The following is a 22,149-nucleotide window of genomic DNA, read 5'->3' on the forward strand; positions in this document are numbered from 1 at the left end:
TAGTGTAGCGAGTGCTCCTACATAAACCAGTAGTTGTAACTCTTCCATAGTTGTATTTTCATTTATTTTGTTGTGTATGATTGTGTTGTTGTTGTTTCGACTTGTGGGTTATTTGGTGGTCTATGCAAGAATGGTCGAATGTCTGTATTTGTGTCTTTGTATTCTATATATGTCAACTGAAATTTTTCTTCTATATCTAACATTTGTGTCTCTTCGTGTTCTATTTGTGCTTGTGCTGGTGGCTGTCTTAAGATTTAGTTTTCCTCTGATTGTTTAGTTGATGTGTGTTGTTCTTTGTTTGTTTGCTCTGGGATGTTTGAGTCCATTACTGTATTTTCTTCTTCTTCTAATTGCACATTATTTTGTTCCAGTATTTGTTGTACTTGTTGTTTGATGTTTTCTAATTCTGACTGTGGTATCCTCTTATTTTTTATTATTACACGGATCTGATCAGCTAGTTGTTGTTGTGTTAAAAATTTTAATTCTGGGTATCTGGTAATAAATGTTGTGTATACTTGCGATCTGTATCCAGTTGTGTTGGTTCCTAGGTTTGTTGCTTGGTAATAACAGAACATGAGGTGTCGATTAACTTCATCTGACCATCTCATCCTCTGTCTTTGTTTTCCTTCTAGGGTGGTTGCAGAAAGCATATCCTGCAAAACACCACTATTTGGATTTAAATCATTTTCCAGTTGGCTAGCAGTGTCATTACCATTGTGGGCGGGCATAGGGTCCAAGTGTTGTCCCCGACCATGACGGCGCTTGTCAGAGGCTTCTTTAGTTCTGTCCTGAACCAAGTAATCACACTAAAAGGGGGGTTAACCCTATTAGTGGTTTGTTCTTTTCGTCGCCTTTTACGACTGGCAGAACATACCTGAGGCCTATTCTTTTCCCGGGCCTCCACGGGTTATTATTATTATTATTATTATTATTATTATTATTGCATATCCAGGGTTACCATAGCTTCTGGAAATCAGGGAATTTCAAAAATGTCAGGGAAATTTGAAGAAAACGCTGTAAAAAGTTTTTTGTCTGTAGATGAAATGTTTTGTTTACTGAGGTGTTATACATCGTTGCTGCCTGGGTGAGCTGAGCCCATGTGCCGCTTCCCTATTCCCTTACTACTACTGCTTCTCCCCTTCCTCACACTCCCATCAGCTTGCAGTCAGTACTGCCACCACTTCTTACTGCTAGCCTAGCAACCTGCCAATGAGAGGCAGGGAGACATGGTGAGTGGTTTGTTTGGGTCTGATTCTAAGACTGTAGATGCAGTGGCTGGAGATGGCAGCCATGTGCATGAATTGTCTGAGTGATCGTGTGAATGTGTGTTTGCTCTTGTTTTCTAACAAAGGCTATGGGTGAAAATTTAGTTGTGAGAGTGTGATTGTATTTCCTATGCGCCTGTCTGTGGCTCAGCAATTGTCTTTACAATGAGTTGCTACCTGTCCTCATTATTGATTGTCAGAGTATTTGTACAAGTTACCTGTTGCATGGGTTGGTCACAGTGGCCTCATTTTATCAACATGCTGTCTGTGACTTGTGAATAGCTGGCCACATGAGTGCATTTCCATAACAAGCCAAAACTGCAGACTGTTTCTAAGGATATCTCTAATGTATCAGGCCAGCCAGTCTGAAGCTCTTTGGTTCCCACTAATGTGCTGGCCCTGCCCGTCAGATCTAGTCTCACCAATCTGCCTGCAGGCCAGGTCTGTTTGTGTGTGCGTGTAATGCTGCGGATTTTCATGGTTTATCTGTGGACCCAGGACTGTGGTGCTGCTCAGCAGGCCAGAGGCTATTTCTGATGCATTTCAGGAATTGTGACTGTCTCACCACAAGTACATTCCACATTGTTTTATAGAAATTTCATATGTTCTAATACATTTTGGCACTTCAAAAGTAATTCATATATTAGAATGTGTGGGCTATAAGAAAAAGAAAATTGTCAGTTGCTGGCAGCTTGTGAGCAGTATTCTCACATATTTTTTGAAAGAAAAATCACACAATACTTATAAAATAATAGATATAATAGTGGGTAATAACTGACAATGATGAATATAGTAGAACCAACCTTCAATTGGCAATCACCTACAGTGCTGGTTTATACAATTCTTCCCTGTCTTATACACTTTTTTCAGGAGGCCTACTTTCTTTGCAGGTTATTTCTGAAATCATTGAAGGTATTTTAAATCTGTCTTGTGGCTCCAAAACAGGCGTAATTTTGTCACCAAATGTTTCATTTTATTGATATAAAATATCATCAGTGGTCTTGATGAAACATATATATACCATTTGGCTTGCTTTCTCCATCTAAAAACCGTTCATTACAGATGATGATGTTAATACTTATGGTTTTTGCTCACATTAGGAAACACAGTCTGCTTGCAAGTTTTTTAGATATTTCCTTGTTTACACTATTGTTTCTTGTACTGTACTTGTAAAGGTGGATTGTCGTAACTTACCCTTGAGATATCAAAATTTATCAGGTAAAAATGCTAGAACTGGGGAAAGTTGTGGCAACCCTGATATCAATTCAATTCGCCAGTCACCATCTTCAGTGCAAGGTGGGAGACTCACTCAGTCATTCACAAAATACCACTTCAAATGCAGGTGTGTGTGTTGTGAAGAACATGACAACTAGCAGTTTACAGAAATATATCAGCAGCTTGGATTCTGTGTACATACACTCTTGCCAGGTTTGGGAACATGTGGTAACGAAACTCGCCCATGACTGCTGTTCCACAGCTATCGGCCATGGCCCCTTTGGTGATGGGGGTGCTGGTTTTCTCACTTTAGAAGGAAGAGCAGTGTTGAAGCCAGCATGGACCATACCAACACATGGATACAATGTTCCATGTGTATGCTGATGTTCCACATTAACTGCAAACCAAGCTAACAAAAAGTATGCTACACATTAAACCAGAATTAAACTAGCACATCAATAGCATTACACAATGAAAATATTTAATAATAATTCTCTACAGCATTAATCCAAAAATCTCAGGAGGGCTGCTGTGAATTTCACCAAAATTCACACACTGTGATGGTGGTGTAAACCCTGCAGACTATTTAAAACAGTGTGTGATGCAGCTGTTATTTATATGAATGTGTGGTGTGTGTTCGTTTGGACATGTTCAAAAAAACAGACACCACGCGGAATTCACAGCTGTGATATAATATATGTAAATGCAACAATTTTAGTATCACTTCCTAGTCAAGTGCGTACTAAATAATTGTAGAACATAGTAAAAGATATCAGATTTATTTGAGTTCCAGTGGAAGATAGGTCCATTTTCAGTGCACTTCCACAGTGTCATTAATTTGTAGGGCTTTATATGCTTGCATTGCAAAACAGATATATCTTTTTGGTGGCTTAGAACATGGTCTTTCTAATGAAAGTTTACAGAAGACTCTTTCCATTTTCGGCATTTTTAGGGAAATGGTCAACTTTGCCCTTAATTTGTAAGCTATTGGCAAGCAGTAGGAGCCCCTCAGGTGGCTCACCACCTTTTGGTGAGTACGTGCTTGGCTACCACGGACCCCTAGCCTCTGCAGCATTGCTTTCTCTTTCTTTGCTGCAATCTACACTTACTCTCTGTTACCTCCTCCAACTTTGTCACATGGTTCTTTCGATTCAGACCCTGCTTGAACTTGTTCATGATTTTGTTCTTGATTTTAGTTTCACTCCCAGTGCTATCTTCACCTTCCGTTAACGGCTATATGGTCCCCATTATTAGTTTTGACCTGCCATTTTTTTCGAAACATTCACAGAAATGAATGTCATGCAGAGTTGGTCACCCATTGTGGTGTATGCCCTTGTACCCTTCCACCTTGGTACCCTTCTTTCCGTTTTGATGAAAGAAGAAACAGCAAGAGTATCTTAAAGAATATTATCTCATAATGAAATAAATTGCCAGCTGTGCTGATTTTGATGGTGACTGATTAATGTCTCGCTATTTCAGTATGTAATTGACAAAATGGAAGATATTTTAGGCACAAAACTTTTACTTCATGGTGCTGGAAGTGCGAAAAAGTTTAAGGAAAAAATGAGGCTTTACAAACGAACATTGAAGTCATTGTCGAAAGGAGAAACAAAAGTTTCAGCAATGAAAATTTTGCAAACTAAGATAATGCTGAAGGCTAAAGTAATAGAAATACTGCGAGTGCAGCTTAAGATCTAAACAAAAATTATGTAAATTATGGTGCTAGTGGCTACAGGTTAAGTGTTTGGAAACACAAGAGCAAGGGAAAGATACGCTTAAATAGCAAAAAGTTACGCCATATCTTATCTGAGTGTGTGTGGTGGTTCCATTTATTTGTTTCTTTGGAGTGTTGAGAATTATATTTTGTAATTGTGAGAATAATAACTAGTTGCATATGAAAGTTGGAACTGTTTTTCTTACAGTTGCAATTCTGAAATTAATGTAATTTATGCAAATTGTCATTGTCTGACTTAGGCCCTAATTAAAGATGGGTGTCATTTGGTCCAGAAACTTCAGGGCAACAGAAGTATAAAATCAACTTAAAAATTTAACAAGCCTAATGGTACAAAGAAAAAGTAAATTTGGTTGTATTCGATCTTTGATTGCAATTCTCTCTCAAGTGAATTAATTTTAGAAAAAGTCTGGAGGCAAAGTTTTCTAATGATGTTCGTTAATAATTCCAGAATGACTGATTACCTCAGTCACAACTCCTTATTACTATTTACTGTAGTAAAATTTTTTGTTACTCATTATTTTTAATATGGTTTCCAGCAAACCTAAATGCATGATGGTAATTAACATATTAAAAATTGTCTGAATATTGAATATACATGAAATAAGGTCAGAGTAATATCTCGACAGGTTTAGGCTTATAATTCATATACAAGATGGGTACGACTATAGATTTAAATAGAAATAAAGAGAGAACAGTTACATTCGTTCCCAGGAGTGCAGTAAGAGCAGATGGATAGATTCCAGCTAGCTCTTTTCGTACGTTTGTCTTATTACCATTTTTAATGGAATCAGTTCTTTATTTTGTATTTGAATTTTTTTCTTTTTACTTACTGTTCCCAAACTGTAATAACTTGGCTGCAGCACTATAGATGAGTATTGTTTTCAGTTACTCGGCTTTGGTATTGTTTGGATAAGAGTTCAAAAAATTAAGCTATAGGTTCCTGTGGATGAAGAACAAAACAAATTTCATAGATTGATCATCCTTTTCAAGTCTGCATGAAGCTTGGTACCAACTTTAACAGGGTTTATACGATTTAGATCATCATATGAATCTGCTTCAATGACACTGACACTTCTGTCGGAAGTGTGCTGCATAGAAGTGGTCTACATACTTGATTTACTATTAACACTTGGATCGAGAATATGTGGTTGTGAGCCCTTTGGGTGATTTTTGAGTTACTGAATTGAGGGAATGTGTTTATTTAGCTCTGTTAGTATTGAGGGAAGTCTTCCAGTTGCTAAGGTATCAGGCTTTGATTTTCAAATGGTCTTCATAAACTTGATTCAGTTACAGTCTCTTGACAGTCCACCACGAACTCACGTACCATGCCCCATTCTGCCTCTATATTGTAATCAGTCTTGTGATGGGCATTGTTGAGACAATTTGTTCACTTTTTATGTTGTGCAGCAGTGCCAACAGAAAAGTAGGATGTCCTTTGTTTTTTAAGTACACAGTTTTTCTTGTTACACAGAGATCTGTGCGTTGAGTGGAGTCATTAAATGCTGCTGCATCATGTTCTGAGCAGTTGGTAGGTGGTTGAAACCTGAAATTGATAGCAGTGAGATTTTTGGGAAAAACTTGTGTTTGTATCAGAAGGATAGGAGAGTGGGAAATCCAGGTGATATATTTGTTGCAATAGAAAAGAACGAAAGAAAAAAAAAGACCTCAGATCCCCTGAGATAGAAATTAAATCTGCATGTGAGATTGTTTGGGCAAGACTCAGTATCAGCAGTGGGCATAAAACTGTTGGATGCGACCTCAAATTCAGCTTTGAGGTTGTGAAATCGCACAGTGTCAAGGTAGCATTGCCATCCCTGCATCCCACTGTGCAATGGTCCATCAAACTCTTACCTTAAGGGGCGAAACCACCAGTTACACAACCAGTAGGCAGGAAAGGACAGGAGGAGTACTCCTGTGAAGTTTTCCTCCGTCCCTCCAGCTAAACACCACCAGTTTTTCCTTTAACCAGAAAGGCTTGAAGAAGTCCACCAAAGGCAAACGGTCTTCTCCTTTGCCAACTTGAAGATCCTCTTCGACCATGTTGCTGCGTGGTACCTTAGCCCAGCCAGCCTCTGTCTCGCCGTTGTGCACAACCAACTGTTTTTCAGTGTTGGACTCCACAGACCAACTGCACAAACCAGCTGATGCTTCTGTGGAATCCATGGCGCAGGATCCTCCTGCATCTGTACTCTGTAGTAGTGACTCTATACCCGCTGTCACTTGGCAGCAGCTGAGTTGACGCACCTACATCGCTTCCTCCTCATGACTGTCCTCCAGTGGAACGTTCGCAGCCTTCGGTCCCACGAAGATGATTTACAGCTGCTTTTGGCATTACATTTCCTTCAGAAAACAAAATTGCACTTTCACGGCCGCTTTGAGCTTTCACATTACTTACCGATCCGTTTTGACCTTCCCTGTGTGGTCGGCATTCCATCTCATGGCGGCGTCATGCTGCTCATAGGGGATGACATTCGTAGTCAGCCCTTCTCACTGACTCTCATCTTCAAGCTGTTGCAGTTCGCTTTTTCCTTCCCCACCTGACTTTTTCCCTCTGTGCTATTTATGTACCACCTCCATTGGATGTCACCAGGACAGACTTCCTTCAGCTTATTGGGCAGCTACCTTCCTCATTTTTACTACTCAGTGACTTTAATGTGTATCATCCCCTTTGGGGTTCTCGCAGGACCTGTCAGAGAGGTTCCCTCTTGGCTGACCTTAACCAACTTAACCTCCTCTGCCGTAACACTGGAGCACCCACTTTCCTTTCCGACTCCTTGCACACCTATTCCCATTTGGGCCTATCCTTTTGCACTGCCCAGCTTGCCTATCGTCATGAGTGGTCCATTCTTTCTGACACCTACTTGAGCGACCATTTCCCGTGTGCTCTCCGTTCGCTGACTCCTACCCCATCCACGTGCAGGCTCAAATGGCAGCTTACTAAGGCTGACTGGCGGCCTTCGAATAGCTAGATTTCCCAGTTGTGATAACCAGGTGGACTATATCACCAACGTTATCCTTACTGCTGTAGAATGTTCCATTCCTCGCACTTCCTCTTTACCACATAGTGTCCCAGTCCCTTGGTAGACTGAGGCATCCTGCGATGCAATTCACACACGGAGACTTGCTCTTCACCTTTTTAACTGTCATCCTACAATGGCAAATTGCATTCATTATTAACAGATGCATGCAAAGTGTCATCACGTTCTTCGGAATAGCAAACGAGCTAGTTGGATTTTATTCACTAGTTCTTTTAACAGTTCCACCCCTTCCTCTGTCGTGTGGACCAACCTCTGACGGCTCTCTGGGACCAAGATCCATTTCCCAATTTCCGGCTTCACAGTAGCAGATGTTATCGTGGACCCTATTGATATCTCAAACACCTTGGGGCCACCAGTTTGCGAAAGTTTTGAGCTCTTTCCCACTATCACCCTCCTTCTGCCGTTGGAAGCGAGCAAAGGTGGCTCGGGCGATACCCTTGTCTTCTCTGAATCGTGAGTGCTACAATGCCGCCTTTACTATGATGGAGCTTTATCATTCTCTCAGTTCATCCCGCCCCCCACCCCAGGTCTGGACGCCATCCACATTCAGATGTTGCAGCCCCTTTCTCTTGCCGGCAAGCACTTTCTGCTTAACATGTAAAACCGCACCTGGCAGAAGCACACTTGCCAGATGCTGGCATGAAGCCACCACCATACCCATACCTAAGCCTGGTAAGGACAAAAACCTACCTTCTAGCTACCGCCCCATCTCTCGTACCAGCTGCGTTTGCTAGGTGATAGAATGTATGATTCATGCCCAGCTGGTATGGTAGCTCAAGTTTCGCAATTTACGGACGAATGCACAGTGTTGATTTTGAGCACGGTGTTCTGCAGTTGACCATCGCATTACTTTGTCCACCCATTTCATGATGTGGAAATCCCAGACTGTGGCTGTGTTTTTCGATTTGGAGAAGGCCTACGTACCTGCTGGAGAACTGGTAACCTCCGTACTCTTTACATGTGGGGCATCCGTGGCCACCTGCCCTGTTTCCTTCAGGCATTTATACAAGATTGAGTTTTCAAGGTGCATATGAGTTCTGTGTTTTTGGACACCTTTATCCCGGAAAACAATGTGCCTCAGGGTTCCATCCTGAGCGTTGTCCTCTTTGCTTTCGCCATTAACCCTATCATGGCCTGTCATCCACCAGGCATCACAGGCTCCCTTTTTGTTGATGATTTTGCCATCTATTGCAGTTCTCCACGGACCTGTTTCACTGAGTGGCGTCTCCAACGATGTCTTGATTGTCTTTACTCTGAAGCATCAACAATGGCTTTCACTTTTCCACTGACAAAACCGTCTGTATGAATTTCTGGTGATGCAAGTGGTTTCTCCCACCATCTTTACATCTTGGACCTGTTGCCCTTCCATTGAAACTACGAAATTCCTGGGGCTCGTGCTCTATAGGAAACACTCTTGGTCCTCCCATGTATCTTACGTGGCAGCCCATTGTACGCGGTACCTTAATGTCCCATGTGTCCTCAATGGTACTTCCTGGTGTGCTGATCACACCACTGTCCTTAGTTTGTACCAGTCACTTGTTCATTTGAAACTCGACTATGGGTGCTTTGTTTATGCATCTGCACACCCACCCTCTTATGCCGTCTCAACACTATTTGCCATTGTGGCATCCGTTTGGCTGCAGGCGCCTTTTACACCAGCCCGGTTGAGAGTCAGTATGCTGAAGCTGCTGAACTACCCCTTTTCTACTACCATGACTTTCTCCTCGGTGGGTATGCATGCCGTTTGTCTGCCATGCATGGCCACCCATCCTATGCGTCCTTCTTTTATGATTACTTTGATCATCAATATGGGGCTTGTCCTTCTCTGTTACCTCCTGGAGGCCGCTTTTGGTACTTGATACGGCAGCTTAACTTCACATTACCTGCACCTTTCCCGGTGCGTGTGAACCCTTCACCACCTTGGCTTCATGAAGCGGCCCATGTTAATTTTGGCCTTCATTCGCTTCATAAGGATACTACTCCATTCTCAGTCTATCGCCTTCAGTTTCACGACCTTCGCATGGAACTTCGTGATAGTACCTTTGTATACTCTGATGGCTCTCGGATGGACCGCAGTGTCGGGTGCTTCATCATCATTGGCACTCGTGTCTTTCAGTATCGGCTTCCGGCACACTCCTCAGTATTTACAGCTGAGCTCTTCGCCTTGTATCGGGCCATGGAGTACATCCGGCGACACAGCGTTTTCGATTGTGTCCTCTGCTCAGACTGACTCAGTGCCTTTCAAAGTCTGTCCACTTTACACCATCCATCCCTTAGTGCAGCAGGTCCAGGAAAACAGACAACTGCTCACTCTTGGCGGAGCCAGTGTGTGATGTATCTGTGGGTTCCTGGTCATGTCAGTCTGGCGGGAAACAAGGCTGCTGCCGAAGCTGCAGTCCTCCCTGCTGCAAGTACCTATATTCCCTCCGATGATCTCTGTGTTGCTTTTTCTCAGGAGGAGGTGTCCCTTTGGCATCACCAATGGTCCTCCTTTCACGGGCATAAGCTCCTGCTTACTCAGCCTCTCCCAGTGGCTTGCATGACCTCCTCTCGGCCCTCCCGTTGGGAGGAGGTTATTTTAGCTCGGCTGTGTATTGGGCACTGCCTTTTCAGCAATCACCATTTGCTAATTGGCACTACCCCACCAGTTTGTATACATTGCACTCAAGTTTTAACTGTCCGCCACTTCCTGATGGAATGTCCACTTTTAGCCTTTTAAGTTCTCGTTTGGTTTTGCCATCAGAGTTATCGGCCATTTTAGCAAATGATGCGCGGACTTTCGACTTTTCTTATATGTAGGTTCCCCAGTTGTACCGTAATAATCAGTGAAGATGTTAATCATGCAACAATTGCTTGGCAAAATTACAGTTTTGTTACTGGTGGCTGTAACTAAATGCTTTCTCTGAAAACTACCTACAACAGTGTGTTAGGAATCCCACTCATGATGAAAATATATTGGATCTAATGGCAACAAAACAAGGCGGGAGCATGTAGACGAACTCTGGCTCAAATTTAAGAATAAATAGTTGACCATGCACTGGATAGGTGCATACCTGCATACCCAGTAGAACAATTCATAATAGTAGGGAATCTCCATGGTTTACAGTCCCTGTAAAGAAACTTCTAAAGAAACAGATTACTGCATAACAAGTGTAAAACAAAGTGTAGGGCTATAGATATGGAGATGTTGAATGAAACATGTTTGGCTGTCAAGAGAACAGTGCACAATATCTTCTGAGACCACCATAGCAGAATATTGTCAAGTGATCTTTCACAGAACCCAAAGAAATTTTGGTCATATGTTAAGGCTGTTTGTGACATTGAAGCTAGTGTCCAGTCCCTAATGAATAAGACAGGAACAGACATTTGTGTCCCAAAATAGCTTCAGGGCTGACTAATGCCACTATTCACCTAAACAATAGACTCAGGCTTGAGAAATTGAGCCCCCCCCCCCCCCCCCCCACTCATATATGATAAATGTAATAATACCTGTTAATACTACTGTGAGGAAAACGGTCATAAGACAGCAGAAAAAAAGTTACAACAAAAATTTCATAATTTTTAGTAGTCAATCATTACTTGCAATATGAACTGTTCTGAAAAATCCTTATCAGTGTGGTGCTGTTTTTGAAACTCTGTTACTCCTTTCAACTTATTCTTTCGCTAGTTTAAAATTCTATCAGAGGCAAACATAAATATGAGGGTTGGAACTTAAATAGTGGCAACTACTTATTCACAACTGATAAGAGTCACATGTTTGCACCTGTTACTGCCCTTCAAAGTAGTGACCATCATTGTGTAGAACCCGTTGCCAGCGATGTGGAACGTGTAATACACCGTTAGCAGAGCCTGTTCTGTTGATGTTGCAAATGGGGCGGTCTACTGCCTGTTGAATCTCTGGAACAGTTCTGAAGCGAATGCCATGAAGCGATTCCTTCATCTTCAGAATCAAATCAAAGTCACTATGACTTAAGTCCCGGAAGTATGATGGATGGTACAGTACTTCCCAGTCCCATCGACCGAACAGAGCAGCCACAGCTTGCGCTGTATGTGCCAGTGCATTGTCGTGCAAAATGATGGTTGGGTTGTGCAGAAAGTGTCGCTGCTCCTTTTGCAAAGCTGGTCACAGGTGAGGCTCCAAAAACGAACAGTAATATTGTGCATTGATAGTCTGCCATGGAGGAATGTAATGCATTAGGATAACATCATCACAGTCGTATACGAGAAGCACCGTAATTTTACACTGCTCCATTCACACCATCAACATAACAGGCTCTGCTACCAGTATACCATGCCTTCCACATCACTGGGAACAGGGTCTACACAATGCTAGTGACTACTTTCAAAGGACAGTAGCAGGTGCAAACATGTAACTCTTTTGTATTGGTTAAGAATAAATAGTTGCCACTATTTAAGTTCCAACCCTTATATGTGTGAAACACATTTTCTGACAGTAGATAAAAGGGGTGTTTCTGAAACTTGTAAAAACCAAACCTTTTGGGTTTTTGCAAGATTGTTTTCACAACAATGTTGTAAAGTACAGCTCCAGAGATGTAAAGTGATGCCATAGTCAATTTTGTAACTTAAATAGTTTGATTCTTCTCGTATTCACTTTTATGTTGGTATCTTGAACATCTTGGCGACCCACCTTCTTTTTATGGAGAACACGACCTGTTTCATAAATGGCGTATGCCAAGCCCGAATAGTTGGTCAGGACAGTGGTTGCCTTTCATACCATGTTCGAAAGTTTCATTGCTCGTAGCTATCAATTTTTGTCTTTATGAACCAGGTCACATACTGATCTTTCTTCTTTGGCATCTTCATTTTATCATGTTTTAAAACTCAGTTTTGCATAAGAATTGCATCACCTGGAAACTAAAAAAAAAAGAAAGAAAAAGCTTAGAGTTGTTTTGCCCCAGGTTGAAATTATCTAATCATATGTTGAAAAACATTTGTTAATATCTCGTATAGTTTAAGTTATTAAAATCTTAAGTTGTAAAGATAATTTACGGAATGCCTGTACATCCACCGTGCCCCACTCAGCTGCTCAGAGATTTCTTATTTTAGTCTGTGTTTTTTGTCATTCATACTGGGAAACGCCTCAGAAGTAATCTTGATCATATATATTGGGCTAGACTACTCAGTATTACTTGTGGCATTCTCCATTTTCTACCTTAGTTTAGGATTGTCAAACGTGGTATTGTGGAGAAAAAGAAGAGAGATAAACAGCAACAAACAGTGAGGTGAGGTGAGGTGGGTTGTACAGAAAACATGAAATGAAATGACCGTGTAAAAGAATTCCTTGGTGGAAGATGTAACCATTATTGAAATTAGTGTTTTGTTTCTATTAAACTACTATATACAGTATTGTGCATGTTGTAAAAACGTTCGTCCCGTCTGTTTCCTCTGATGATTAACACAACTCTTGATTCTATGCTTCTTATTTGCAAGGACTTTATAGAGATCACAGTTTTTGCATTGGCATTGGTTGGCACTGGTACACTCTTGTTGTTGTTGTTGTTGTTGTTGTGTTTTTTTTTTTTCCTCTCAGGGCACTGCAGCTCTTTATGTCTGAAATCTGTTTTGTCTATAAAGTTTTAAAATTAGATACAAGAAATTTGATGAAAATTACTGCCTGAACTAAAAATGTATTTTGTGACTTGCTTTTGAAGTTGTTAGCTGAAAAGAAATGTTAGTGTACAAGGTGATAAGTCATCAGATTATGGCATCTGTGTGGGTAATTAATAATCAGTGAAATTTTTGGTGTAACACTGCAGAACAAAAATTGAGAAAGTTGATTGTACACTTACAAATTAGAATTACAGGTGCCACTGTATTACACGACAGCATTCACATTGGTAGTAGTACATAATAGCTGTATATAACATGCCTGTTTTGTAAAATGTAATTTTTGTAAAACAGAGGATGCAAAACATTTAACTACATCCAGTTATTTTCTGTAGTGGAGATAATTTAGTTGGTGTAATTCACCAGCTAGAGGTGTGTGTGTGTGTGTGTGTGTGTGTGTGTGTGTGTGTGTGTGTGTGTGTGTGTGTGTGTGTTTCCGAAGGCTTCGTTGGTTGACAGCTCACTTTGAGTTCGTTTGTTTGTGCCTATCTGTGAGTAGCAACTGTCAGTTTTTAAATATTGTTACGTTCCAGCCTGGATTTTCCAGTGTTTGATTTGGAATCATAAGTCACATTTTTGTGTTTCGTTTTGAGAAGCATATAGCAACAAAAGTGGAGGACAGATGGTCTGTTTAAAAGCTACACATCACAAAACTCTCAGCAGTGTGCATGAGCAATGATACTGTTGAAGTAATCCCTTGCTACATCACCATCCACTCCTTGTCTACTTCCCCCTTCACCTCCATCTCATTACACTCAAAATTTGGTCTTTGATGCCAATGTGATCTACGGTATTTGTTTCCGTACCTCACCCAGAATTCCAACACCTTACCTTTCCATTGCTCGCTAAGTAACCCACAATTTTCAAATGGTTTTTAGATTAAAAGTTTGTGTTTCATTGCCATAAGTAAAAACTAGTAACACACACAGACTAAACTTCCGGTGCTTCGGCAACTTCATTTTGTAACACTGTTTAATCCACCAAAGGCTCTCCTCTCTCTCCTGCTGCACTCCCCTCCTGTGCCACCCCCACACCTCACACACCAAGAAAAAGAATCGTTGCTTCAACTTCCCAAATCAGAAACACTAATCACATTCAGTTGCTACATTTTGAACTCCTTGAATATTAGCTGAGCTGATTTCAGACCTACTTCCAAACATGCTCTATTCAGTTATTCCATTCATTGTTGACTGGTACTTGCTCTAAAGACAGAGAGGATAATGTTGCAGAAAAATTAAGGTAGTCCAAGTGCATTACAAATACACATTCCTTCTTGGTTCAACAATTGTATAGACAATGTTGCTGTATAGCAACACTAATTTCCAATGGCCATTTTATGGGCAATAAATCTGCTGCATTTTAATTGCCCTGTTGAGAGCTGCTGGATGGCATGTTCTTTTTTTTTTTCCGTTACTATGTCTGTAAACTGTCCAGTGCAGGTTCTTATCAATATAAATATCCAAGAATCATTGAATATTCTGTTTAACGTGTTGAGTTTTCCCTTGTGCATGATTTGTAACAGTGCAGTCAGGCATAGTGCAGTAAGAATTGCTGTTTCCAGATAAATGTTTTTAAGTTCCTTCATTAAGCTTGATTGTACTATTTTCATCTTCAACAAGGATTACTATTTCAGCCTGGATGTATGATGGCAGACTCTTTGTGTGATAAGAATGGATCCAGTATCATTCTTCGTGGAATACCTGAATTTACTATTCCCCACTCTGAGTATACTGTAGTTTCCTGTGGTTTTTTTAATGTAATGATGCATTCTTTTTGTGAAACAGAATTAAAATTATGGGTGTCAGATTATAGATACAAAGGTCAGGAGTTTGATCCCTGCAAGTCCCAGAATTTTTACACATCACTCATTTCATTCACTACTGACAATTTTTTTTGTGTGAAAAAATTTGTTACAACATAGTTTGACAAGTTCTAAAAATAGCAGTGGAAAATGTTTTTGTCTTTTAGTAATAGTATAACCTTATCCTTGAATTGATAAATGGCATCTTCTATAGAGATTGTTTCTAAATCCAGATTGAAACTGCCTTCTTTACAAATAGATTTATCAACCATGCATACATAATCTTTGCAATTATCTTCAAAGAGGTGGTGAACAGTAAGATTTGTTGGTAGTCCTAATGTTATCATGCCTGCTCACCATACATCAGCCAGGCATCTGGCAGAATGATTATGATGATTGTCTTTGAGTTTGGTATTTAATGTTACATATGGCAACTGGAACATTTGTGTTTGGACCTTAGAAACACTTTGCAATCTGAAGATGCTCCACAAACTAAACAACAACACAATAAATGTGTAATAATACAGCTGATGTGGTTTCCATAGTAAGTATTACTGTATGTTACCATACATACAGCATATTTCAGCCTATCTGGAAATATACCATCTTATAGTGATGTTTTGCGTGCAGGCAAGTGCACGTGCGCTCGCTGCTGAATAGCTGCGGATATATGAAGATTATTATTTTAGCGATTTACGCAAGATGATATCAGTCGTGTTGCAGTTGCTTTTGGGAGGGTTAATTACACAGATAAATTATTTGGCGGAGCATGGAGTAATTAGAATTTGGCTGTATGTGTGGGGGATTGCTTCTTGTATGTGTTCTCTTGGTTTATGTCTTGAACTGTCCACATTACTCTTTCTTGTTACATTCAGGAAATGACCATAAAATGTGTTTGTTACCTGTCCACTACTGCTTACTATTTGGTCGTGTTCTTAAAAATGTAAATCCTTACATTCCTCAAATGATTTTGCTGTTTGTCGTTTACCTGTTTGTCATATAGATTCAATTTTACTATCTGAATTATAGATTTAAGGTGTTACACAAATTAATCATCTACGTTAAGACAGCACAAATTGTACTTTTAGTCACAAGAAATTAGTCTTCTGATCTCTTTGCTTGCTCTTAACAATTTCGTACTTTTCCATGCGCATTATGTTGGAATTCTTTTTGTAATACATGACTTTGGCGTTGTGACATCTGATGATGACAGTGAGGAGAGGAGGCGGGGGGACACTGCACCAAGCACACATTTCATGCTACAGGTACTGTGGGTAAAGGAAAGAAAGAAAAGAGACAAAATTACATGGAAATATAAAATATAGGTCCAACTGTGAATGTGAAAGTTACAGAGAACTACAGTAAACAGGTTTGCTTGTTATACAAAGAAGCAGCCAGCTATCTGTTACCTTAATTACTGCAGATTGTGCAAGAGTAGATTTGTTATTGCATGAAGATGCAGGATTTTATATAAATTACTTACAGTTTCTTCCAGAAATGGCTATTATTGGATTTATGAATGCATGTCTGTTCTTTCGGACATGTTTGAAAGAACAGATAGCATGCATTCATATACTTGATTGCCTCGATGACCAAGGAATCTACCACCTTCATCGCAAATGCACATTTATGTCCGACCTCCTGCGGGTATCTGGAAATAAGTGAGTGTCTAGGACGTGGATGGGGAATGTGGAAGGTGGCACTGAGTGGGAATGTGGGTTGCCTGGAAGGCAAGACCAAGATAGTCCACCCAGTTGTGATAAACAGTGTACTCAGGGCGGGCAGTGGTTAACACAACTGCGTAGTAAACAGGAGATAACAGGATTGAATGCCAGTCCAGCACACATTTTTCATTCATCACCACAGGTTCTGCATCAAGTCTCTATGCAGCTGACATCAATAGCCTCTTTCCTTTCCTTTCTCCCCCTCGTATTTACATAATATTATTGGGTTATTACGTTTATTCTGCCGAACATGGTGGTCTTGTTAACTGAGAGTATATCCTGTGCTGAATTCTGTTAATGTATGTGTAACAGCATATTAAGAGATAGATGTCACAGAAAACGCCCTTCAGATTTTACTACTAGTGGAATGTTTTTACAAATGTCTATCACTTATTTAGTTTTAATAAATTGGAAGAAGATAGTATGATATGATACAAAATATTGTATCATAACATGTAGCTTCTTCGTTTGAAAATTCTGTAACATTTTTAATTGACACTGCTGTGATAGAATTCCCAGAATAATCTGTCTTCACATTTTCACAGATCAGCCCACTTCAGTACCTTGGCTATTAAACAGAATCCATTATTGGCCGAGGCATACAGCAATCTGGGCAATGTGTACAAAGAGCGTGGTCAGTTGCAAGAAGCTCTGGAGAATTACAGACATGCTGTTCGTCTTAAACCAGATTTTATTGATGGTTACATTAATTTGGCAGCTGCTCTTGTGGCGGCAGGTGACATGGAACAAGCAGTACAAGCATATGTTACTGCCCTCCAGTACAATCCAGTAAGTAATGCCATTAAACTTTTTTTTTTACTGTCAGCCATTTCATGGATATTTGAAATGTTTACCTGTCATGAATACTGTGAAATGTGAAAATTGAAAACTAGTGTAGGGTGCTGATGAGACAGTCCAACAAGAAAGAGTTGCAGAACAGCTTAGAGGAAAGGATACGTTTACAAAAACAGACTTCACATCAGGCCGTGGTAGAGAGACAACAAATTGCAAGTACATTAGACGATCGGCATACTGCTGATAAGGATGTAATGTAGTATAAAGTAAGCCCCCCATACCCCACCCACAAAAAAATCATTTATGAATGATTTTTGCACTCCCAATGTATTTTCTAAACTTGAAAGAAATCTTATTGGTCTGCATGTAACCTTTCTGCAGTATAATTCACTGCTGCAACCTCCAAGCTCTCTAGACAGTAACCAAACCAGATGGATGTAATTACTCTGTTTGGTTTGTGTTGCTTGGCATTAATTAAAATGAGCAGAACCATCAGGTGGATTATAAATTATTCATTCATTGTCTAGCTTTCTGAGTGCTTGTTACACTCTCACAGAAATGGAAAGTATATTCTGTGAATGATAACTAAAAATTATTGGTAGTGTGAAAAGTGGTGAAACTAAAGAAAGTTTATCAGCCTAGTGTGGTGTGCCTGAAGGAACAATCTGGGGAAGGATGAAGACGAGAATAAACTTAGTTTTGTGAACACAATTGCAAGTGATGTCGGAATGGACAGAGAAAGGGCTAAACTAGGAAAAGACAGTGAACTTGATGAATGCCTTTATAGATGACTTTTAATAAAGAGAAGTGAAGGTGTCACTTTCCAGGCCAGTTATTAATGTCATAGCTGAAAATTTTCACCTTGATTTACATGGCAAACAAAAATTTTATAGCTTCAGACATTTGGTTTTCATTATGGAAATTGAATCCGCCAAATGACCATTGACATAGAAGCAATGTCTTGCATCAGTGAATCTGCTCCAGTTTCGTGAAATTTTACGCTAAGTACTGGTAGACGAACATTTAAATGACTGTCAGGTGTATAATTGTGATGATGTGCCACTTATCACCAGTTGCTTCCAAATGGAGTTCTCAGGGGGAGGGGGAGGAAGTAGGAAGTCCAACAGGTTTGAAAATGAACAAACGTAGAATACCCCCTCCTCTTTGCCACGAATAAATCTGGCAGACATAAGCTGAAAGTTCGTTGTATAGGTAAAGATAAAAGTGCAAGATGTTTCCTGCGTGTAAACATGTCATCACAATTCACTTACAGGCAGTCAAGTAATGTTTGGATAATGGGACATTTTCACCAGTTGGTTTCAAGGAGAGTTTGTTCTGTCAGTGAGGAAGCAATGGCAGTTTCTTAAGCTAAGAGAAGCAACTCTACTAATCCTTGATCACTATCTGGCTCATCCACCTTCTGAGGCATTGCAATCAGAAGATGGAAAAAGAAAAACACGGTTTTTGCCAAAGATGGCATTAACTCAGCTGCTAGATCAGGGCATCATATGAGCATTTAAGGCTCATTACTGCCATGAACTGCTCACTTCAACAGTAATCAGAGGAGGAAATGGGGACATTCTTAAGTGTGTTACATATTCAGTAGGCCCGCTGTGGCAACACATATTTCCAACCACTATTCAGAGTTGCTGAAAGAAGTGTTCCCTTGAAGAAAATGCAATGAATACACACTGTAGCGACATGTATTTCAACAGCAGTGACATCCAGTCTGCATGTGATGTTCTACAGTGCAGTATCAAACTTAGGCTTTGAACCATTGGGTGGTTGTCGACAATGAAGAAGTGATTTCGGAGATCTTAGATGACAAGGACATTACAATGCTGTTTGAAATGAGAGTAGTGAAGCAGTCAAGGATGAAGATGATCCAACTTAAGAAGAAAGTATAGATGTTGATATCACTACACATGGAAATATTGCACAATATAAAGAAACTGATTACATGGATGGAGGGACAAAGTGAACCATACCATATTGAGCTGTTGCACCTGACAAGCATACAAAAAGCTATGCACTGACAATAGTGCATTGAATGATCTGCCAAAGAAAGCTGGCTGCTTTAAAGCCACAGAATAATGATGTACTGTAGCTTGCAGGCAGTTTTGTAAATTATCCTACTGCATTTAAACTCACTCTTCTTGTTTGGTAAGTTTCTGAAATGTTTTACTCGTAATGTTTTCTGTATTGCCTTCAGAGTTCACATAATCTCCTCGAACGTTAGAGAAAAGCATCACCACATCGGTCACCTTAAACTGTTTAATGCCTGTTAGAATGGTGAGGCTCCCGGTTCTCTTCTTGTCTACAGCTGATAGGCATTCCTGGAAATGAATGGTTAATCTTGTTATTGTTAAAGAGGTCAGCACTGTGACATAATGGATTTCCCACAAAATTCATCTAAAACACTTGTACACAAATTACTGACAAAATACTGTACACAAATGAAAATCTGTTGCTCTTGGGATTATAACACAGTTACCAGGCAGTGAACTGCATTATAATACAGATTTCATGTGGCCTGTATCTGTTAACATTGATGCCTTCATTTGTTGGCTGTAATACCTGAGATGCTATCATGCGGTGTCTAATAAAGTAAATACTATGCGTGTCCTATTTACAGAGGTTACTTTTCAGATGTAAAACATTTTGATCATACTATAGTATAAAAAAACCACTCACTCTGTCATTTGCTTCTCACCACTCCCCACTGCCTTGATCCTGTCATCTTTTTCTCTTTGGCTGCACAAAAATGCAGTTTTTTGTACTGTTACTGGTCACATTGATGATTTAATAAGCAAGCCTGTGTTCGTACTGTATAAATACAAAAATGTTTAAATCAGCCAGAAACAGTTGTATTAGAAGTTTCACAAATTTTGTTGAATTAACAAAACTTATTGTTAGCAAGTTTTCTCATAGTCTCCATTTTTTAATTTTACTGTGTCATCTGAAATAAAGTAAATGTATTTTGTCAATGACAGAAGGTCTAAGATTCACTTTTCAGTGTGCAAATTGTTACCTATTTACTCATTGACCTTGAAGATGAATGGAAACTTAGCCAGATTACAGCGAATTTCTAATTAATAATGTACAGACTGCAGAAGTTTTACAATATGGAACCTGCTGCTCTTGAATCTGAAAGATTAACCCCCATCCTTTATTTTTTTAGAAATTCTTTTCATATATTTGGACACTAGCATTGAGTGTGTGATGATTCGCACAGATGCAAACAGTTGATAATATTTACAGTGAATGTGATCTCTGAAGTGCAGAATACCTCTCATAACAACCCAGTGGGAAACCATGTGGATGTTAAATGAACAAAAATACAATCATCCGAGAACATATCCTCATGAGTTGTTTTTGATCCCCAAATTTTGCACTTTGGTGGAAACTGTCTCCTTATGCCCAGAGGAACTGAGAGTAAATAATTAGTAAGCTGTCAGTGGAAAATAGCTACAGATTGACAGCACTATACTTCAGTGAATAAAGTAATTTCAAGAAAAGTTGCTTCTTACCTTATAGCAGAGATGCTGAGTCACAGATAGGCACAACAAAGACAGTCACAAATAAGCTTTCGACCAATAAGGCTTTTGTGAAACACACACACACACACACACACACACACACACACACACACACACACACACACAGTGTCTGTGGCAGCTGTTGAGTGTGGTTTCAGCTGCCAGAGACTGTGTGTGTGTGTGTGTGTGTGTGTGTGTGTGTGTGTGTGTGTGTGTGTGTGTTCTGTTTTCAACAAAGCCCTTGTTGGCTGAAAGCTTATTTGGGACAGTCTTTTTGTTGCGCATCTCTGCTATATGGAAAATCGAGGATGGAATGTAACAATATTACGAAAAGGGAGGTTGATACTCATCATTCTCTAATAATTTCACTGAGTATAGTAAAAGACAGACCTGAATTGTTACAGAAATGCAGTAACTTTTTAGACTACATACATGCCGCTTGCAGTTGACCTACCGTGGAAAACTGGTAATCACTGTTCAGTGGTAATATGAAACACATACATCAGGATCGTCCTAATTTTTCAATTTCCTAAGAGTTCAACCCCCCTCCCCCAGTTTTCTCCGCTCAGCAAAATAAAGATCTGTGCAAAATTAAGCTCAAAACTGCAAAATAAGTTGTGACTAAGAAGTACTGAAATTTTCACTCCAAATGGTATTCTTCAGATAATTCCTGTTTTATTGAATCTATATGCAATCACTTGAACACATTAGTAATGGATTTTGTTTGTTTTCTGTTAACTTAATGAACTTTGCTAGAGTGTGTGATTTGCTGTTGCGAAGACATGAGAAAATGCAGAATATTTAAAGTGCAAACCGTTTTACCAGATTGTTACTTGCATTGTTATTAATAGACTTGCGCTATTACCACTTGGTAAATTTCATTAGTAAAAATTTATATATCTATAGTGTTACATACTTGGTTTATTTACTTCATAAACAGCAGTCATGTTGTCTTTCATTGATTGGTTTTAAATAATTGTTTCAAACCATTTGTGTGGCTGTTGCACAAGACTTCGGTGATGGGCTCGCCCTAGATCTAGCTTATTCTGATAGTTTATCACAAACACCAAGAACTCATTTTTACATCTTGTTGGCAGCACTTGCATTCAGATCATTAGGGCCAAAACTGCCTTCTTAAGTTTTAAGGATTTTCTTTTACACATAGTCATAAAGCTTACACAAATAGAAGTGCAATATTGGTCACTCAAAAAGTGCTTGTTTTTTGGCGAAAAGATTACAATTCTTGTTGGAAGAAACGATCGTGCCTTTGAAAAATTACTCACTCTATTGTGCTCTTTGTGCAAATGGTGAATGTTTCATTGACAAGCTTGTTCTGGTCCTTTGGAACAGTGGAAAAAGAGATTAAAAATTTTCATGACAATAAGGCTAAGTGGCCTTTAGTGATGTAG

At 39.7% G+C, this 22,149-nt stretch overlaps 1 protein-coding gene across 3 annotated transcripts in view; it reads left to right on the plus strand.

Annotated features, from left to right (window-relative positions):
* LOC126185507 (UDP-N-acetylglucosamine--peptide N-acetylglucosaminyltransferase 110 kDa subunit) overlaps positions 1–22,149 on the plus strand; it is a 278,206-nt gene that overhangs the window by 141,391 nt on the left and 114,666 nt on the right. For all 3 annotated transcript variants that reach the window (XM_049928136.1, XM_049928135.1, XM_049928134.1), the window contains one exon: positions 16,952–17,195. In XM_049928136.1, the coding sequence (XP_049784093.1) occupies positions 16,952–17,195 (244 nt within the window). The remainder of the gene's footprint in view (positions 1–16,951; positions 17,196–22,149) is intronic.

This window comes from Schistocerca cancellata, chromosome 1 (genome assembly GCF_023864275.1).
Source record: "Schistocerca cancellata isolate TAMUIC-IGC-003103 chromosome 1, iqSchCanc2.1, whole genome shotgun sequence".
In the NCBI taxonomy this organism is placed as follows: domain Eukaryota; kingdom Metazoa; phylum Arthropoda; class Insecta; order Orthoptera; family Acrididae; genus Schistocerca; species Schistocerca cancellata.